Here is an 18,629-nt window from a genome sequence, read left to right as displayed (position 1 = left end):
TAAAAAGATAATATCGGTAATCGTAGACTGGTAGTAATAAAGTAATAAACAAAAAAAAAATTCTTCATTGTAACGTCCGTAACGTCGTACATTTAAAAATTCTTTAAATTTGCTGTCTATGGTCATTGAGGTGAGGTCTATGGTATTTGTTTTGAATAATATGTAATGTCAGTTTGAAATTTCTTAAGAGCTTAAAACTTCTTTTAAAAAAAAAACGTATGTTTTTCTGAATATACAAGCGATATTATTAGAAAACAATGGATATCAATAATACAAACCTGGAGCCATCCTTAGAAAAACAATTAAAAGGCCATAGAAACAGTATTACAGCATTATCATATAATCCTAATGAAAAACAGTTGGCTAGTAGTTCTTTGGATAATAGCGTCTTGGTAATATTACTGTCTAGTTATTAAAGATTTCTTTGTGATGTAAAATTAATCGCAGCTACCATAATCATATATATTATAGCTATGGGATCTACGCGGTACTATGAGAAGTTATCGATTCCAAGGACACGATGAGGCTGTGATGGACGTAACGTTTTCACCATCAGGAAAATATATGGCTACTGCATCTCGAGACAAAACTGTGAGACTTTGGGTACCGACAGTGACTGGGAGCACCGGAATGTTTAAAGCACATTCGCAGACAGTTCGCTCTGTTCAATTCAGTCCAGATGGGACCAAAGTAAATACCTTAATATTTTTCAATTCTTATTTTTTTTTACCCACTTTTGACTTGTATAATTTAAGATATAAATAACTATATTTTCAGATAATAACAGCTTCAGATGACAAAATTGTTAAATTATGGTCTAGCGAGAAGCATAAATTCTTGGCTTCATTTGTAGGACATACAAACTGGGTTCGAAGAGCATACATGTCACATGATGGTTCTCTCATAGCGTCCTGCTCTGATGATAAAACTACCAGGCTTTGGAATCCTGGCAGTGGAGAGTGTATACATACATATAAAGACCAGAAAGGTCACGGGGTGCATCTGGCATGGCATCCGTCCAGCTGCTATGTTGCTGTTGGCACATCACATGGAAATGTGAAACTCTATGATATAAGAACACATAATCTGGTTCAGTATTATAGGTAAATTATTTAATATTTAATAATTAATTAGTAAATTCATAATTTGTTTCCTTCTTTACTGAAAATAATAATTTAATTTTTTCAGTATACACAGTGATGCAATAACACAATTGACATTTCATCCTAGTGGAAGTTACATTTTGACTTCAAGTAAAGATGGGAAAATGAAGGTAGTTCAGTAGAAAAGAATTGTAAAAAAATAAGTCTATATAGAAATAATAACTAATGTATCTTTTTCCAGATACTGGATTTACTAGAAGGACATCCAATATTTACTCTAAGCGGTCATAGTGGTGCAGTCAACGCTGTTGCTTTTTCACCAAGTGGAATAGGCTTTGCTTCTGCTGGTGATGATAAATTAGTTAGTATCTATTACGTATATAAATAAAACTTGTTGTTGTTAAGCGCATAACTCGAGAATGGCTCTACAAATTTGGCTAATTTGTTTTTTTGTATATTCCTTAAGGCCTACAGGTTTTAATACTAAAAAAAACATAAAAAAAAATAATTTTTACTATTAACTTTTGACAGAATGAAGTCTGTCCGGGCAGCTAGTCTATATATATATAAATTTCGTGTCACAATGTATGTAGGCGAAAAACTCCGAAACTACTGAACCAATTTTTATCAAATTTTGTAAGCATCTGTAATTTGGTCCAACTTGGAAGATAGAGTAGTTTTTATCTCAATTGGACCCAGTAGGTGGCGCTGCTATTGGTATGTAAGCAATCAAATTTGGTAGATGTTTTCCGAGCAGGACAACGTTTGGCGGGTCCGCTAGTACTGTATAAATTTTTGTGTCTGTACTTTATTTTATGTGTTACTTATAATTACATTTTTGCAGGTTTTTATTTGGAAAACAATTTTCACTGAACTTGATGGTGATGCAAAGGAAAATATTGAACAAAATCCAGTTTCCACTCCAACTTCACAAACTTCTAAAGTTAGTGCCGTAAAAAAGGGCAGACCTCAGGTTATCAAAAAAAGATAGCACTATACTAAGAAAGCATTAACTATTTTAAAATATAGTTAGCAGTAGTCCAAGTAGCAATTTTTTATTAGATTGAATAAATCAAATCTGATTTGTAATTTTATTCAGGACCAGTTATTGGACAAGATTGAAACAAAGTATACCATAAAACTTCAAAAACTTAAATTCAGAGACAATTGTGATATCACTAAAAAGTATTCTTAAAAAGTTTTACTTTTAGATTAAAAATAATAAATTTTAATAATCCGCCAATTAGGGTGTGAAGATTTGGTATCAGTGCTATCACAGTACTATGTATCCTGTGACTACTTTTGTGCATGTCGACAATGCACTGGAAGTAACCAGTGATTCAATAAGAAATTATCATTTTCAAGAAAGTGCACCTAATGCTAATAGCACAATGATTGAGCCAAGGCAGCAGACTCAGGATCACAGCTCTTCAAGGCCTACTTCTAATCCAGTTGACAATTCTGCAAGAACATATAATAATTCTATTCCCTCATTTAATGGAGAGGATCAGGCTGAAGATCGTTATTCAAATAATGTCGGACACATCAGTCATATCCCTCGTACACCACCAAGTCCTGCTACTTACACAATACCATCTATTATAAATAAATCTGTGAGAATAGAAAAAAACCAAGAAGATATATTCGGAATGATAAAGCTTGGAAATGATGATATCTGTTATACCAGTGGTACTATAGAATGGGTGGGACGCAAGAGAAGCTTTCCCATTAACAGTGGCTTTAAAATTATCAGAAAAAATCAAAGAGATACCAATGAGCCACTTACAAAGAAAACTAAGAGATTGAATAACACTTTTATGAATGGTATAAGTAAAATTAAAGATTGTGACTGTGCTGATGTACTCCCAACTGTGAATGCCATTGTTGATCATTTAAATGCTCTTCATGAGGCTGTGGATCTTGTTGATCTGAGGCTGAATACTCTTGAAGATGTTGTAACCAATAGTGACTAGAGTTTATTATTTATGTAATTGATTATTATTATGTTATGTTGTAATAGAAATGAGAATATTTAAAAAATAAAATATTTATTAATAGAAATACTGGCTCAAACATTTTTTAATAATTAATGATATATTTATATGATGTAAAGCTGCATCAAAATTATCTTACATGGAAATGATATATGAAACATAATTTAACAGTAAAATAAACATTTTTTATCCAAATAAAACAATAGATCACAAGGGCTAGCAGGTAACAATTTTCTTTGACACAACATTCTTTGAATTTGCCCTCAACAGAACAAAACTTTTATTGTACCCCAACATATGTTGTTTTCTTTCCTGTTTTCTTTATCACTTCAAGTAGTTGATCAGCATTAAGTGTTGAAGTTACAGTTACTTTTTGTTCTGGTAGTGAGATTGAGACATTGTCTACTCCTTGGCCTTTTAATCTGTTAAGCACCCTTTCAACAGCACCCGAACACCCTTCACAAGTCATTTCTACATTGAATATATGAGTCTGCAACAAACAAAAAATACTGTAAATACACATAAAGATTATTTTAATTTCTCTTACATTTTAATATTAATCACATTGGAACACTTTCTTTGATCTTAATCCTGTTTCTGTTTATCTAGTTTTATTAATGCTCAAAAAGAATATTTTGAATAAAAAATGAGTCAAACTACATATTTTGATTTTAATTTACAATTGCACTGATACACTTTTTTACGTTAAAAATCTTACCGTAGACATTTTGATGAGGTTTTAAGCGTTAGACGAAATATTACAGGTTAATCTTAGGGTTACAAAAGTATATACTTATCAATAAATAATAAGATAAAAATATATTTGTAAGAATTGTAAACGTATTTGACAGCTCCAAAGTTCATTGAACTTTGTCGATAGGTAGATTAATGTTCTTTGAAGTTTGAATAGGTATGTGTACACACAGTGTGTACCATAACTTGACCGAAATAGTTATGTATAATCAATTAATTAGCAACGGCCAACGACACTGATTCAATTTTTAAGTACTAAAAAATAATAATAAAAAAACGAGTGTGCTTTAGACCTCTCGACTGAAGTAAAACTTCTTGAGCAATAGGCCTGCCTATGTCTTAGATATACGTAAACGTAAACGTAATTGGCTATGCGAGAAAGAAAGAAAGAAAATGTGTTTCTGAACACACCTCTTTCTCTTGCTCCGTTTACCTCGCCCGATCTCACTTTTTGTAACGTTCTCGTCACGCATTCACCAGCTTACTCCCAAAGACAAGCGTGCGATACAAGAAGTTTCACTTCAAAGTTAGATTTCAAGTAAAATTTTTTTACTTGTGAACTAATAAATATTTTTTACTATGTGTATATATTTCTTATTTATACAATATTTGAAATCTTGAGTTAAATAGTGTAAGTGAAATAAAAATGACCGTAATGAAAACCCTATTGGCCTATTGGACAATTTGCTTTTGTACTCTGTAGCCTGTAGTAAAAAAGTTTGACAAATGGACAAGTGGGATTCGGTGTGTCTGAGAGGTTTTATTTATCAGTTTCGTTAGTTTTTTGATACAAATTTTAAATACAAATGAAAACATGACACTCAGAGATAATCTCAAAGATTTGGGATGGTAAGCGAGTTTTAATATGTGACTCGGTATTTATATTTTCCTTTTGATGCCTATAATATTTTGATATTTCTTGTAGGCACTTAAGTCAAGATGGTATTGATATTATTAGCGAAAATGGTCAAATTCAAGATGTAAATATCCTAAGTAGAAGAGCTTTAGATGTGAGTATTGTAAAATTACGTTTTTATATGTATTTTCGTATTAGGAATCACCAATTACTTCCTGTGATATTTTTAAGTATTACTAATATTGTAATCATATTTTAGTTCGATTTGAGAGATATCGGTGACGCAGCTTTCCCCGAAGAGTTTACAAAAGATGCAACTAAATTAGAAAAGCCAATAATTGTTCAAATTCAAAAGATCAGAAATGTAGCTGCACCAAAAGCTAATGAAGAATCAACTTCGGCCCCTCGAATGCTAAAACTTACATTACACGATGGAAAATCAACATGTATAGGCCTAGAAACAAGTCCAATCTCAAGTCTTAGTATTAATACTCCACCTGGAACAAAGTTGCTTCTTAAGAATGAAGATCTAGAAGTCTGCCACGGTGTTATATGGCTCACACCAGCCGTTATATCTGTTTTAGGAGGAAAGGTTTCTCATATGATTGAAAAGTGGGAGCTCAACCGTAGTTTAGCTAAACACACCAGAGGTAGGTGATTATTAGGAGTTAATTATTCAAATGTAATGATTATGAAAGTTACATGGTTATTATTTATATTGGACAGCAAAGGGAATATCTGTTTTATATGAGAAGTAAAGAAAAATATTTCTTTTATTAGCTTAATTTAGTGCTTTACAGTAGGTGATTTCATGGAACTGACACATATTTAAGACTTATTGACTAGCCCGTTGGTGCTGTTTGTAGTGACCCTGCTTTCTGCTCCGAGGGTTGTGGGTTCGATTCCCACCTTGAGTCTGGGTGTAATATAAATATTTATTAATATATTTATATATGTATTATTTATAAGTATGTTTATCACAAAAAAAAAATGTAGCTATTCAGTCGACTGTTACCTATAACACAAGCATTAAGTTGCTTACTTTAAGAACAGACGATCATGTGTGTATTGTGTAAATATATATTTATTATTATTTATTACATATTTAAGAAACAAAATACAGCTTACATATTTATACCTAAAATATTTTATACAAATTGGTTTGTTTTGACATATTAAATTTAAATTACTTAAAAATGTACTGTACTATGTATGTAATCTTACTTAATATTTGATACAGGTGGTATAGGAGTGGATGGTGGTCCGCCTCCTTGGATACCTTTTGGCCAAAGGTTGGAAGCTCTGCCAGTGGATAAACAGTTTAAGAGTTTGCAAGAAGCAGCAAAACAAGATAATGCAGAATTTGAAGCCCAGAGAAAAGGAGCTATTGCAGAGGCACAAAGAATGTCTGGAGTTAAAAAAGTAAGAAATTGCATAAAATATATAAATTTACTATAACTAATTTATAACTTATGTCTGTGCAATTTGATCCTTATTCTTTGTTTTCACTTTTCAGGTTTTTGGAGGCGGAACTAAACCATTATTAGATGCAAATGTTCAAAAAATTGTTGACGCCGGATTTTCTGAAGAACAGGCTGAAAATGCCCTCAAATATACAAAGAATAATGTAGAGAGAGCACTTAGAATATTGCAAAAAAGAGATAATTCAGAAAATAGAAGCAAAGAAAAGCAAAAGGAACCTGATCAACCAAAACGTAAAGGCAGAAACAAAGATACCAATGATGAAGATGGTATTCCTGTAAAACCCTCTGGAAAAGTATCATTGTTTGATTTCTTGGAAGATAAATTGCCTAATGTGCCCGATAAAGACAAAAATAATCGTAGAGAATATAACACTTCTTCAGAAGACAGAGCAGAGAGGGGTTATGGGAATAGGGACCGAAACAGTGCCAAAAACAACTCGCGGTCTCATGGGTCTAGATATGATGGACCAAGACATAGGAATGACAGGGGTCACTATTCAAATGAGAATTACCATAACTCTCATAGAGAGGAAAGGAAATACCAACCTCAGAATGAAAAACCACCAAGGTTTCAAAGAAAGTTGGAAGAAAAAAATAAGCAACAACAGCAGGCTAATAATATGAATTTACATTATAACAATGCATATCATAGCCAATCGCATAATCAGTATCCTGAAATTAATGTGAGAAATGATAATAACTTCAATGACAATAACATGAATCAGCCACCTGGCTTTAGAAATAATATGACCCCCATGGACAACTTAGTTGATGCTACAGCAAATTTAAATTTACTCTCTAATCAGTCACGGCCTAGTAAGGAATTATCACCCGGGAGAAATTACCAAAATTATCCTGAACAAAACTATCCACCAAAACAGTCATACATACCAAATCAGAATATGCAGGACATACCACCATTCAGGAGAAATAATGACGTGTCTAAATACCAAGATCAGCAGTATCAACGTAGGACACAACAGCAACAACAACAACAACAGCAACAACAACAACAACAGCATCAACAACAACAGCATCAACAACAACAGCATCAACAACAACAGCAACAGCAACAACAGCAACAGCAACAACAGCAGCAACACACAGCCCAGCAGCAACATAACGGATACATGGAACCTCAACAGAACCCCATATATTCCAATATGAACTACATGGGTGGAGCTCAAGGTGGTTTTAGTGGACGTCAATATGGATATGGTGCTAGACCTCAAGAGTTCAATACAATGCGCACTGGAGGGCCATTCTTGCCGGGATCACTGCTTGGTTTTCAGAATGCTGCTGTGAATGAGCAGGCTCGGGCTATGCTAGGAGTTGCCGATATAAACTGGAAAGTCGGTGATCGTTGCCTAGCCCTGTATTGGGAAGATAATAATGTATGAATCTGTTTCATATTGAGTTTTCAAATTCATATATACCATTGGATCATTATTATAACTACTAATATCTTTTATTCCAGTTTTATGAGGCTGAAATCACTGGTATTTCAGCAAACACGGTTGTAGTCAAATTTTGTGCATATGGTAATCATGAGGAAGTTTTGAAGTCTAATTGCTTGCCCTATCCTAATCAAGGTCAGTATAAAAATTAAGTAATTATTGTTGGCCAATTAAAGATAGTTTAACTTGGGTTCCAGTGTTTTGTGTACTTGTCATTATACATCTGCATATGCCTGTTAAATGCGTTATGCTGTCTCAATATACATTTACGTATGTGTTGTATCACGTATGACAGTATCACAACAGCCATCATTTAAACAATGTGTTCATATCCCATTGTTGTTGTGGTAGAGTTATTAAAAATAAAAATGAAAAAGATGCCACGGTTCGCTTAAACCGAATATAAACATTATCATATCAGGTATTTCGATCTAGCGGGTACAGCGTTCTATGGCTTTGTTGGCTGGAGCGCCGGCACGGTCAGTCGGAGACGCGGGTTCGAACCCCGCTGGAGCGGTCAATTTTTGATATGATATTCAAAAATGTTTAGAATTCCTAATGTGTGGGTAATACAAAAATAAGATCGTAGATATTAAAAATGAAGAATTTGATGTATCGATTATACCATATTTTGTATTGGAAGGACAGGAAGCTAATATGTATATTTTAGTCATAAATGTCTTATAACTGTTATAATTAATAGAGACTATGGCTCCATCAGCTTTTCGCTGATGATTTTGCCAATGATAAGTGCTAAATTAATGATCTATCTAGACAAGTAATCTTAAGTTATTTGAAATGTCTATAATTTGGAAGTGAACGAAATTGAACTTCAGCCAGTGCAGTAACATCAAACATCGGAAGTTTCAAACTAATAATCGCGCTGTGATCGTGAAAGCTAAAAAGTTATGTATATACTAGCTGACCCCGCAAACGTTGTTTTGCCATATATGTTATTAACACCCCTTACCCTCCCCCCCCCCTTATAACTTAGGGTATGAAAAATAGATGTTGGCCAATTCTCAGACTTATCAGATATGCCCACAAAATTTTATTAAAATCGGTCGAGCCGTTTCGGAGGAGTTCAATGTTTAACACTATGACACGAGAATTTTATATATTAGATTTTAAATGTCATAAAAAAAATTTTTTTTTGTTTTTTTTTTTTTTATTTTTTTTTTATGGACTGCACGTTAGTGCATTGCCAATGACGAGCAGATGTCATAACATACACACACGTTTACCGAACGAATGTCGCCAGGCGCGCCGGGCGGTGCGCGGCGGCCGTAGGGGCGCGGGGCGGCGCGGCCCGCTCCCGCACGCGCCGCGCGCGCCGCCAGCTGACGTCCCGTCGCGAGCTCGGCGCGACTCCACCGCTCCACGCGTCTTGTTACACACTGTCCCACGTCTGCCCACTGTACATATTTTACTACTCGCTGAACGCAACGTCTCGTGACGGTCGCCGTATCTATCTATACTAATATTATATAGCTGAAGAGTTTGTTCGTTTAATACGCCAATCTCGGGACCTACTTATTCGAATTGAAATAAAATCTTTTTGGATAGTCTATTTACCGAGGAAGGATATAAGGCTATATAATATGTTAGTAAGTTGTTTTCTCAAATTAACGCGGGTGAAACCGCGGGGCGCAGCTAGGGATTTCATACTTTGAGCGATTCGTAGCTGTGAATAGGTATATATCAAAATTCTATCGAGAAAATGATAGATCTATAAATATTTTCGTTGATTTTATTTGAAAATACTTTTTCTTTTTGAAATTTAATAAATTATGTTATATTCAATGTTACGTACGGATTTTTTAGTCGATAACGTTCAAGATAAATTATAAATTATTCGGTATATAAATTTAATTGTTTAATGGCGACTGCGTCATAGGCGGAGATGTTAAGCGCTACATCGACAAATGTTTACTAAATAACATTAAACTGTGCAGCCACAATATTATTATTTTCACTACAGTGTATAAAATAATGTATTTAATTGAAAAACTTGTAATAACTGTGTTATTACCTGAGTTAATTTTCATGTTAAGTGTAAAGAAACTATAGTTAGTGTAGCTCAATTGTATCTTGTAATAATAATAATAGATGTAAGCTCAAACTTTGATGTTAAAACGTTGAAAAAAAGTTTTTCTGAGTAAATGTTGTAACTTGACTGTTATGTATTACAGTGTAGGATCTATTTCAATTCGTATGTTTTCTTCATATTTATAATATATTAACAACCGCTCCAGTGTAATGGTGCGAGTAGTCGCTTAAAAAACCGGCGGTTTGCGGGTTTGATTCCCGCTCGGGATGGATATTTGTATTTGTACAAATATTTCGTTCCGGTTTGAATGTCTGTCCTTGTCCCCACCGTGCCTCGGAGAGCACGTTAAGCCGTCGGTCCCAGTTGTTATCATGTACACCTGATAGCGATTGTTACTCATAGTAGGGAATATATCCCACAACCCGCAGTGGAGCAGCGTGGTGGATTGAGCTCCAATACTTCTCCTCCCAACAGTGGGATGTTACAGGCTGAATGCCACCATTCCTTTATATTTATTGTTGATCAGTAAATATTTTTTTTTACTAATTATTTATATTATTATTTTTGTTTTTTTTTTAATTGCTGGTAACGATTTTTTATTGGTATAAGTAAAAAGTTTAAAAAAAAATCAGTTTTTGATAGTATTCAGAATGAAAGTAGTCATTATAATAATCCTTAATTTAATTAAAAATTGTTTCGACGTGGCTGATGTGAATGTGCAGATACTTAAGCTGTACGTGACAAAAAATAAAGAATATACGTACATATTTGTCGCCGATATAATAAATTGTCATAACAGATTACCGAAAATTTTTGCATACTTTTTTTGTTGAGTAATTCTATTAAAAGATTTGTTTTTGTAATATTTTTTGTTAACATGAAACAGAAGATCAGATTTGTTTAGCTTGCGTGCTGCACAGTGATATGTTTATAAATAAAAAGTTGTCATAAATGTTATAATTTTAGGGAAAACTAAACTCTAAAGGATGTAACTCTCATGCATTAATTTATTCAGTCTATATGTAACCAAACATCGTAGTTTAGCTTGTATAAGTGTATTTGTTGTATTTCTAGCGCAAAGTGTGTAATATATTTACTATTATTTATCAGTTCATCGTCGAAATAGTTTGAGGTGTTTTTAATTTTATCTATTGTAAAGTTTGTATACCATACGTAAAATCACCATTTATTTGCATATAGTTGTTTATGTAAGAATTTCAAATGATGAAATGTCTTTGTTAGCTTATTGACCTTGTAAGTTTAAATACAATTTAAACTTTAAAGATATAGTAATTATTTTCTGTTTTCGTACATGTAGTTTATGCCAAAAGAAATTGTATTTTTCTTTTTAATTGTAAACCAAAGCTCAACTATCAGTAATTTGTCAAGATACCTCGGTTTTTGTAGATCATCAGCTTTCGATACATTTGTACTAATTTTCTCTTGAATTAACCATTTATTAACTGAAAGCTAATAAAAGAAATTTTATTTATTTCATGTGTTTGTTTTGAAACTGCCTATTAAATGTATTTAACCTAACGTGGAAACAATGGATTATTTACTGAAACATTTCGAATGGAAATAAAACACAGCACTTTACACTGCTATGGATGTATATTTATCCAAATTTTCTTGCCCTCAGCGCAATAACTAAGAAATTCTTATTATTGGAGTACAATTACTTTACGCAGAGGGCAGGGCTTGGGGAGTGAGCTGGTGAATGCGTGACGAGAGCGTTACGAAAAGTGATCGAAGTGAGCGTTACGTGAAGCGGAAGTCGAGAGGGAGATATAAGTTAGTGGAGATAGAAAGAGAGAGAGAGAGAGAGTTACGTTTCGTATATTACTGACGGGGCAACTAAAACAGTTTTAATTCAGTCGTGTGGTAAAGCACACTCGTTTTTTTTAGTGTTTGTCATTAGGATTTTTTTTGTGTCTTGATAGAAAAACATAAACTACTCAGGGGCGCCGAGATATTTTAACGGTAAAAAAAGTGGAAATAACAAAGAAATAAAATTTAGTATTAACCTACTTATTCATTACTTACGGCCCTTTTCAATAATATATCTTTAGTTTTGCTTACTAGCGATAAATTTTTGACTCAATTTGTATGGAGTTTACGTCAAAATTCTATCCCCTAGTAAGTAAATTTCAGAGAGATAAAGTACTGAAACTTGCCGTTGGTAATTAGGTTTAATAATCTATGTAGAAAATTAGTTCTTATCGAAGTGGGAGTATAGACTCACTTCTTCAAAAACTTTAATTTTCATTGCCCTTAGCTAGGGAATTATAAAAGTCGACCAGTGACATCACAAGCGGATGTATATCAAGGTTACATTGACAGTGTTGGCTCTACAAATGACCTAACGCTTATTACTTAGCCGTTGAATTTAGCCTCGAATCGAAATAAAAGTAGTATTTATCATAGAAACACTATTGTAAAATTAGACAAATCATATTCACATCACATTAAACACACAGTAAAATATTTAAATCAAAGACATCTTAAATGATAAAACAACAATGTATCCACCGGGGCGGATCCAACACTGTGCACACGGATTTGTTTATAATATGTTGGCTGTGCACGGTGGGTATGTTTACAACCTTGAGTAGTTTAGCCAAAACAAATTTTCCATTGACTCGATTATTTTATGGAATTATGGAATTGTTATTTTATTATGCTATGGCCTAAAAAAATGGTCAGCGGAAATATATCCCGGATATTTTTCTCGATTATTTATTTTATGGAATTATGGAACGGCTGACCTAAAAAAAAAGTTCATTCGAAAAATTGTATTCCTTTTTCCCTCAATTCATAGGGCGACAAATCAAAAAGGCCCGAGACAGGCCACAACCCTAAATCAGGTAGCTAGCTTCCTGCAATGATTATTTCCATACCCAAGAGGCGCGGTAAAAAGAAATAATAAAATTCAAAAGTTGTTTATAAGTGATGATTGCCCAAACCGTATTTTTTTATCTCTTACAATTTTACTGAACCATTCGCGAATCTCACTCACTTTAGCATATCGCCTCCATATGTGTTTTGGCCATTGTCACCACGCTGGGCCCCGTCCGTTATCCTGCCATCCGTCGGTTTTTTAAGTTCCAAGGTGGTTCTGGAACTGTGTTATCCCATCGCGCCTCGCCTCTTACGAAACCAACGGGAACAGAGGTGGTGGCTATATTCTTTACTGCCGTAACCACACAGCAATTCGCGAACTAACAGGTAGAATGTTTTATGCCGAAATACCTACGATACCGTAAATTATTTTTTTGCCTCAGATGTTATCGTTACTTTCCTTTCGAACGATATTCTTTTACAAATTTCAACAACCACGGATAAAAAATATTGTGTTAGAAATGAACAAATTGCAACATTTTGGTTACACTTACAAAATTTTTAATCACTATATCAATATTTTATCATATATTAAAATGTTTATTAAATTTTTTAAAATCATTGGTAGTAAAGTTTAGGCACAGGCACTACATGGGTTTATGATACTAATTCATTTTAATGTACCTACCTAAATAGGTTGCAGATTTATTCGATCATATATGTAATTTAATAATAGGTACATACTTAATATAAAAAATTAAAACGATTCTGTTTGTATATATCAATTACTTATAATCATATACATTTTTAAAATGTTTATGTATTTAGTGAAATAGCTAATTATTTATAAAGAGTTTAAGAGTAACTGAGGTAGAATGTAAGCTCTAAACCTCGGAAAAAAAGACATGGGAAATAGTTTTAAATAGAAACATTAAAAGTCTGTAAGTTATAATACTAATCGTATAATAAAATAGCTTACTGATATTGAAATCGTTAGTATGGTATCTAATTTAATCTAAACGACCAAGCAAGTGCTGGAAGGTTTCGAAGCACAATGCTTGGTGGGGCGTCGCTCGTCTTACTATAGTAACACGAACCAGTTGTTTTCGTCCCATCGATCGCGGTTGACTCTTTTATTTTAGTTATTTGTGAATGAACTCACGCTAAGTGAATTTACGCGATTCTTACTAGTAGTAAATTTTCTGTGAGAGTGACAGTTAAGTGAAACTGATTCATGTTTTACTTGAATCTTACTGACACAATAATATTTCTTCACAAGGTGAATGTTTGTCAATGTTGGAAACTTAAAACCTAACTAAACTTCTGGTTTTTTGTTTTGTTATTTAATTTCTATTTGAAAATAATTGTTTACTAATATTAGGATACTGATATACATAATTTAAGCAAGCATTAATAATCGTTATTTTATAAATTAAACTAAAGAATGAAGCGTGAAATAAATATTTCTTAAATAATTTCTAACAACATCGATTGCAATAAAATATATGTCAGATGTTGTTGCACCGAAGCAGATAAAACTTTCACTCGGACATCAAGAGAATGGATCAGATGAACCTTGCGATATCCCGTATCACCTTGAGGCGAGTGTACGCGTGTACACGCGCACTGCGTATAGCGGCATGCCTTCGCGCAACTATCGTAACAGTCTTACATCAACTACATGTAGGCAATACCGCGCACGAGTCGTGACATACATACGAGCGTCACTAAAAGAATGAAACAACGCCAATTTAGCTCTTACCGCGTTGGTTGTTACCTATGTCAGATGTTTAAAATGATATAAGATACACACAATATTTTGTTTATGCTACTGTGTATCGGTGTCGGTATTTGATTCTATTATTTTAACATAAATAGTTACGATTTTTATGAACAATCGTTATTATATTATGTTAAAAAGATTTTATTAAAGAATATTAAATCGGCAAAAGGTTTTAGGTATTTATAAAAATCTAGGATTCCTTTGTTAGTCTAGTAAGTACAATAAATATTAAGAGTTCACTGATATATTAATTCTTTAATTCATATTTCTAACAGTAAAAGGCGAATAAGAACCAAAAACATCAAAATCAAAAACAACTATTAAAATAGGCCCCAAGAGGCACTTTTGAATCGTAATTTTAAATTGATTATTATTTTTGTAAACGTAAAGTTACCACCGATTCGGAATGTAGATTATGCAGAGACGAAGAAGCAAGAAACTCTGCAACTACTCTTTTGAAAATAATTTATAAACTGTGTCTTAGTACAAAACTAGTTTAATATCTTGCATGAAATACAGCGTCACTGAGTCCACACATTTTATCAACTATGTAATCCTTTCATTATTTTTTTTTTTTTTTTAATAAAAACTTTAAATTTATGTTGAGACAATTCCAAAGTCGTTTGTGGGATTTTATTTATACACGCGAATACCATAACCCAGAAAGGATAAGTTTACTTTGTGCTGTCGGAAAACTTGCGAGTAACAATTTTGTTATTCCTTCTCGTGTTTACACTGCGATTATTACTCTTTATATTCTGGTGAATATACATAATATTGTTATAAATATATTGCGAGCAATTGTTCATCAACAAATAGTATCAACCAATTAGGTATCAATAATTGAAAAGGAGATAGTTCAAGTTCCAATATTATTAGCTTTTGTCTACATATATAAAAATGAATGTTTGTCTGTACGTCCTTCATAGAATCGTAAACTATGCTTTTGATCATGTCATGATCTTCAGAAAAGTGTTGTGCAGGAGTCCACAAAAGTTTCTAAGTTGGTACGACAAAAAAAAGCGTAGCAACGCGTGCGGGGTGCAGCTAGTTTCCTTGATATATGATTAGGTATCCTGGAGCATTTTTTATTTTGCTGAATCTCTTTTTTAGGTTTTTATAATATATCTACTAAGTGTTATGTAAGCCGTAAAAAAATCTTTACGTTACTTTCGTATAAATCTTATAATAATAGGCATGTTACAAATGTTTAGCTGTTTGCAAACGCCTCTTTAAAACTTATAGATGACTGTATAATTTCGAGAAATTCTGAGATCTCACGACATTTTTTTTATATATCCGCTGAGTTAGACAAATACTTTAAAAAAAATTGGCACTGGAAAAGTCATGTGTTTAGAATAGTAGTAGTAGACCTTTTTAACCGACTTCCAAAAGAGGAGGAGGTTCTCAATTCAACTGTATTTTTTTAACCGACTTCCAAAAAAGGAGGAGGTTCTCAATTCGACTGTATTTTTTTTTTTTTTTTTTTTTTTTTTTTTTTATGTATGTTACATCAGAACTTTTGCCCGTGTGGACCGATTTCGACAAATTTTGTTTTAATCGAAAGGTGGTGTGTGCCAATTGGTCCCATTTAAATTTATTTGAGATCTAACAACTACTTTTCGAGTTATATCTAATAATGTGTTTTTACTTGACGCTTTTTTCGTCGACCTACGTTGTATTATACCGCACAACTTTCTACTGGATGTACCGATTTTGATAATTCTTTTTTTGCTAGAAAGAAGATATCCCAAGTTTAGTGCCATGATAAGGAAACCAGGATCTGATGATGAGATCCCAGAGGAATCGAGGGAAACTCTCGAAAATCCGTAATAACTTTTTACTGGGTATACCGATTTTGATAATTTTTAATTTAATCTAAAACTGATGTTTATTGTGTGGTCACATATAAATTTTATCGAGATCTGGTAACTACTTTTTGAGTAATCTTTAATAAAGCGTAGTTGCTTGACTATTTTTTCGTCGATCTACGTTGTATTACTTGTCGATGTAATTGAAGTCGGTTTTTTTTTCGTTTGCGAGCAAACACAATTATTTAATGTATGTTACATCAGTACTTTTGACTGGGTGGAGCGATTTCGACAAATTTTCTTTTAATCGAAAGGTGGTGTGTGCCAATTGGTCCCATTTAAATTTATTTGAGATCTAACAACTACTTTTCGAGCTATATCTAATGATGCGTTTTTACTTGACGCTTTTTTCGTCGACCTACGTTGTATTATACCACATAACTTTCTACTGGATGTACCGATTTTGATAATTTTTTTTTTGTTGGAAAGGAGATATTCCAAGTTTAGTACCATGATAAGGAAACCAGGATCTGATGATGGGATCCCAGAGAAATTGATGGAAATTCTTGAAAATCCGCAATAACTTTTTATTGGGTGTACCGATTTTAATAATTCTTTTTTTGTTGAAAAGGGGATATCCCTAGTTTGGTACCATGATAAGGAAACCAGGATCTGATGATGGGATCCCAGATAAATCGAGGGAACTTCTTGAAAATCCGCAATAACTTTTTACTGGGTGTACCGATTTTAATAATTTTTAATTTAATCGAAAGCTGATGTTTGTCATGTGGTCACGTATAAATTTTATTGAGATCTGATAACTACTTTTTGAGTAATCTTTGATAACGCGCAATTACTTGACTATTTTTTCGTCGATCTACGTTGTACTACTCGTCGATGTAATTGAAGTCGGTTTTTTTTCGTTTGCGAGCAAACACAATTATGTGAGCAACGGTTTTTCTACTATAGGTCGGCTAGGCTTGAAGTAAGTATAGAAACTTATAATAATTCCCAATATATAGGTACTATACCTATTTCTACGTACCTTTATTTATTTAAAAAACATATTTAGCCATATTAGTCGGCTGTTATACCTATACATAAGCATGAAGTTGCTTACAGATATAGATAGTGATAGCATAGAGCTTGGACACCTTCTTAAGTACATAATTCTCAAGTACATATATTGTGTTTTTTAATAATATGTCGTCAGTTTTATTTCTATATAACATACACAAACAGTCGTATAGCTACAATTTTTTTTCGATAGATATACAGATTTAAAAACGTACAATTCAAGTTCTAATATTATACACATCAAACAGCAAGCAAGTGTATGATAGAAAGTTTTACCTAAAATGTGTATGGTATACCTACTAATTAAAAGACATGTGTATGCATAAATTATAAAACTAATAATTACATACAGGTGTTTTTATAATTAGATTACAAGATAAAAATGTTGGTTTTTTCTGTTTAATTACGTAATCATTATAAATGAGAATTGTACTAAAACATAAGTACAAAACTGAGTATTTATCGCCAAATAGACCATCTAAAAATAATTCTGAGAGTCACTGGTTAATAGCGACGAAAACCGCTCGTATTGGAATTTTATAGGCGAAGTTTTTTGGCGAAGATGGCAAACAATCTTGCGGCCCACCTAATGAAAAACGGTTATCGTAGTCTATGAACACCTGCAACACCAGAAGTGGGTTGTCGACCCTACCCCTCGGCTCTCCTCAGGAGCTCTGGCTGACTTACACGTCACAGGAATACAACACTACTTAAGAGCAGTATTATTTAGTTGCGATTATCTGTACAGAGCAAGCTGGATTAAGGAGCAACTTCTCAGGATGGTATCACCATCTCTGTACTGTTCCGCTATTAAACGATTAAACAATAGGAGTACACACAAAATCCAATATTTTAATAATTGTTAGAATTACAAATTTAAACGCTAACAAGAGAATACAGCAAAATATATTATTTGGGTTTCGTAGACTTCAACAAGGCATTTGATTCCCTGAAACATCACTATATTATATTGGAATCATTAGAACAACAAGGGGTCCATAAAATACATTCAGTTACAGTTGGATCACGTACCTAATCATTTTGATTGAGCAAAAAAGTTATATTTAATTTAAAATGGACTCAGTTATGATTAAATTTTAGTTTGTAATTAACAAAAGAATTATCCAGGATTACCTACAATAAAAAAGAAAAAAGTAAGAGAAACAAAGTATTATAGTCGCAGTAATTGAAAGTTCATCACAGAATGTCAGTTTTTAGTTTTTATTTTCAAGGCAAAGTACGTGACTTTATGACATGATTTTTCTGGGAACTGTCACTACTTACCCTGGCTCCAGTTTTTGGCATGACGTTGATTTTTTGGGCAATTGTATAACTTGCATATACTAAAATGTAATATAATAAGAACAAATATAAAATTATAATATCTAAGAATTTATTTATATGACCCAATAATCACTTT

General features: G+C 33.0%; 3 protein-coding genes across 3 annotated transcripts; 2 read left to right on the top strand and 1 right to left on the bottom strand.

Moving 5' to 3' along the window:
* Nucleotides 1–257: 257 nt before the first annotated feature.
* Nucleotides 258–3,758, top strand: LOC123670029 (POC1 centriolar protein homolog A). Its single transcript, XM_045603523.1, has 6 exons — nt 258–392; nt 472–690; nt 778–1,103; nt 1,189–1,273; nt 1,345–1,464; nt 2,351–3,758. Exons 1-6 carry the CDS (start codon nt 258–260, stop codon nt 3,074–3,076), a joined length of 1,611 nt encoding a protein of 536 aa, XP_045459479.1. The 3' UTR covers nt 3,077–3,758.
* Nucleotides 3,165–3,994, bottom strand: LOC123670030 (copper transport protein ATOX1). The gene is made up of 2 exons (XM_045603525.1): nt 3,816–3,994; nt 3,165–3,587 (listed from the first exon to the last, which is right to left on the bottom strand). Exons 1-2 carry the CDS (start codon nt 3,822–3,824, stop codon nt 3,378–3,380), a joined length of 219 nt encoding a protein of 72 aa, XP_045459481.1. The 5' UTR covers nt 3,825–3,994; the 3' UTR covers nt 3,165–3,377.
* A 543-nt stretch (nt 3,995–4,537) lies between these two features.
* Nucleotides 4,538–7,898, top strand: LOC123670028 (tudor domain-containing protein 3-like). The gene is made up of 7 exons (XM_045603522.1): nt 4,538–4,699; nt 4,776–4,860; nt 4,966–5,356; nt 5,947–6,128; nt 6,223–7,179; nt 7,312–7,584; nt 7,668–7,898. Exons 1-7 carry the CDS (start codon nt 4,665–4,667, stop codon nt 7,797–7,799), a joined length of 2,055 nt encoding a protein of 684 aa, XP_045459478.1. The 5' UTR covers nt 4,538–4,664; the 3' UTR covers nt 7,800–7,898.
* The last annotated feature ends 10,731 nt before the right edge of the window (nt 7,899–18,629 follow it).

This window comes from Melitaea cinxia, chromosome 4, assembly GCF_905220565.1.
Source record: "Melitaea cinxia chromosome 4, ilMelCinx1.1, whole genome shotgun sequence".
In the NCBI taxonomy this organism is placed as follows: Eukaryota; Metazoa; Arthropoda; class Insecta; order Lepidoptera; family Nymphalidae; genus Melitaea; species Melitaea cinxia.
The sequence above is the reverse complement of the archived record's forward strand: the minus strand, read 5'-3'. Positions and strand labels throughout refer to the sequence as shown.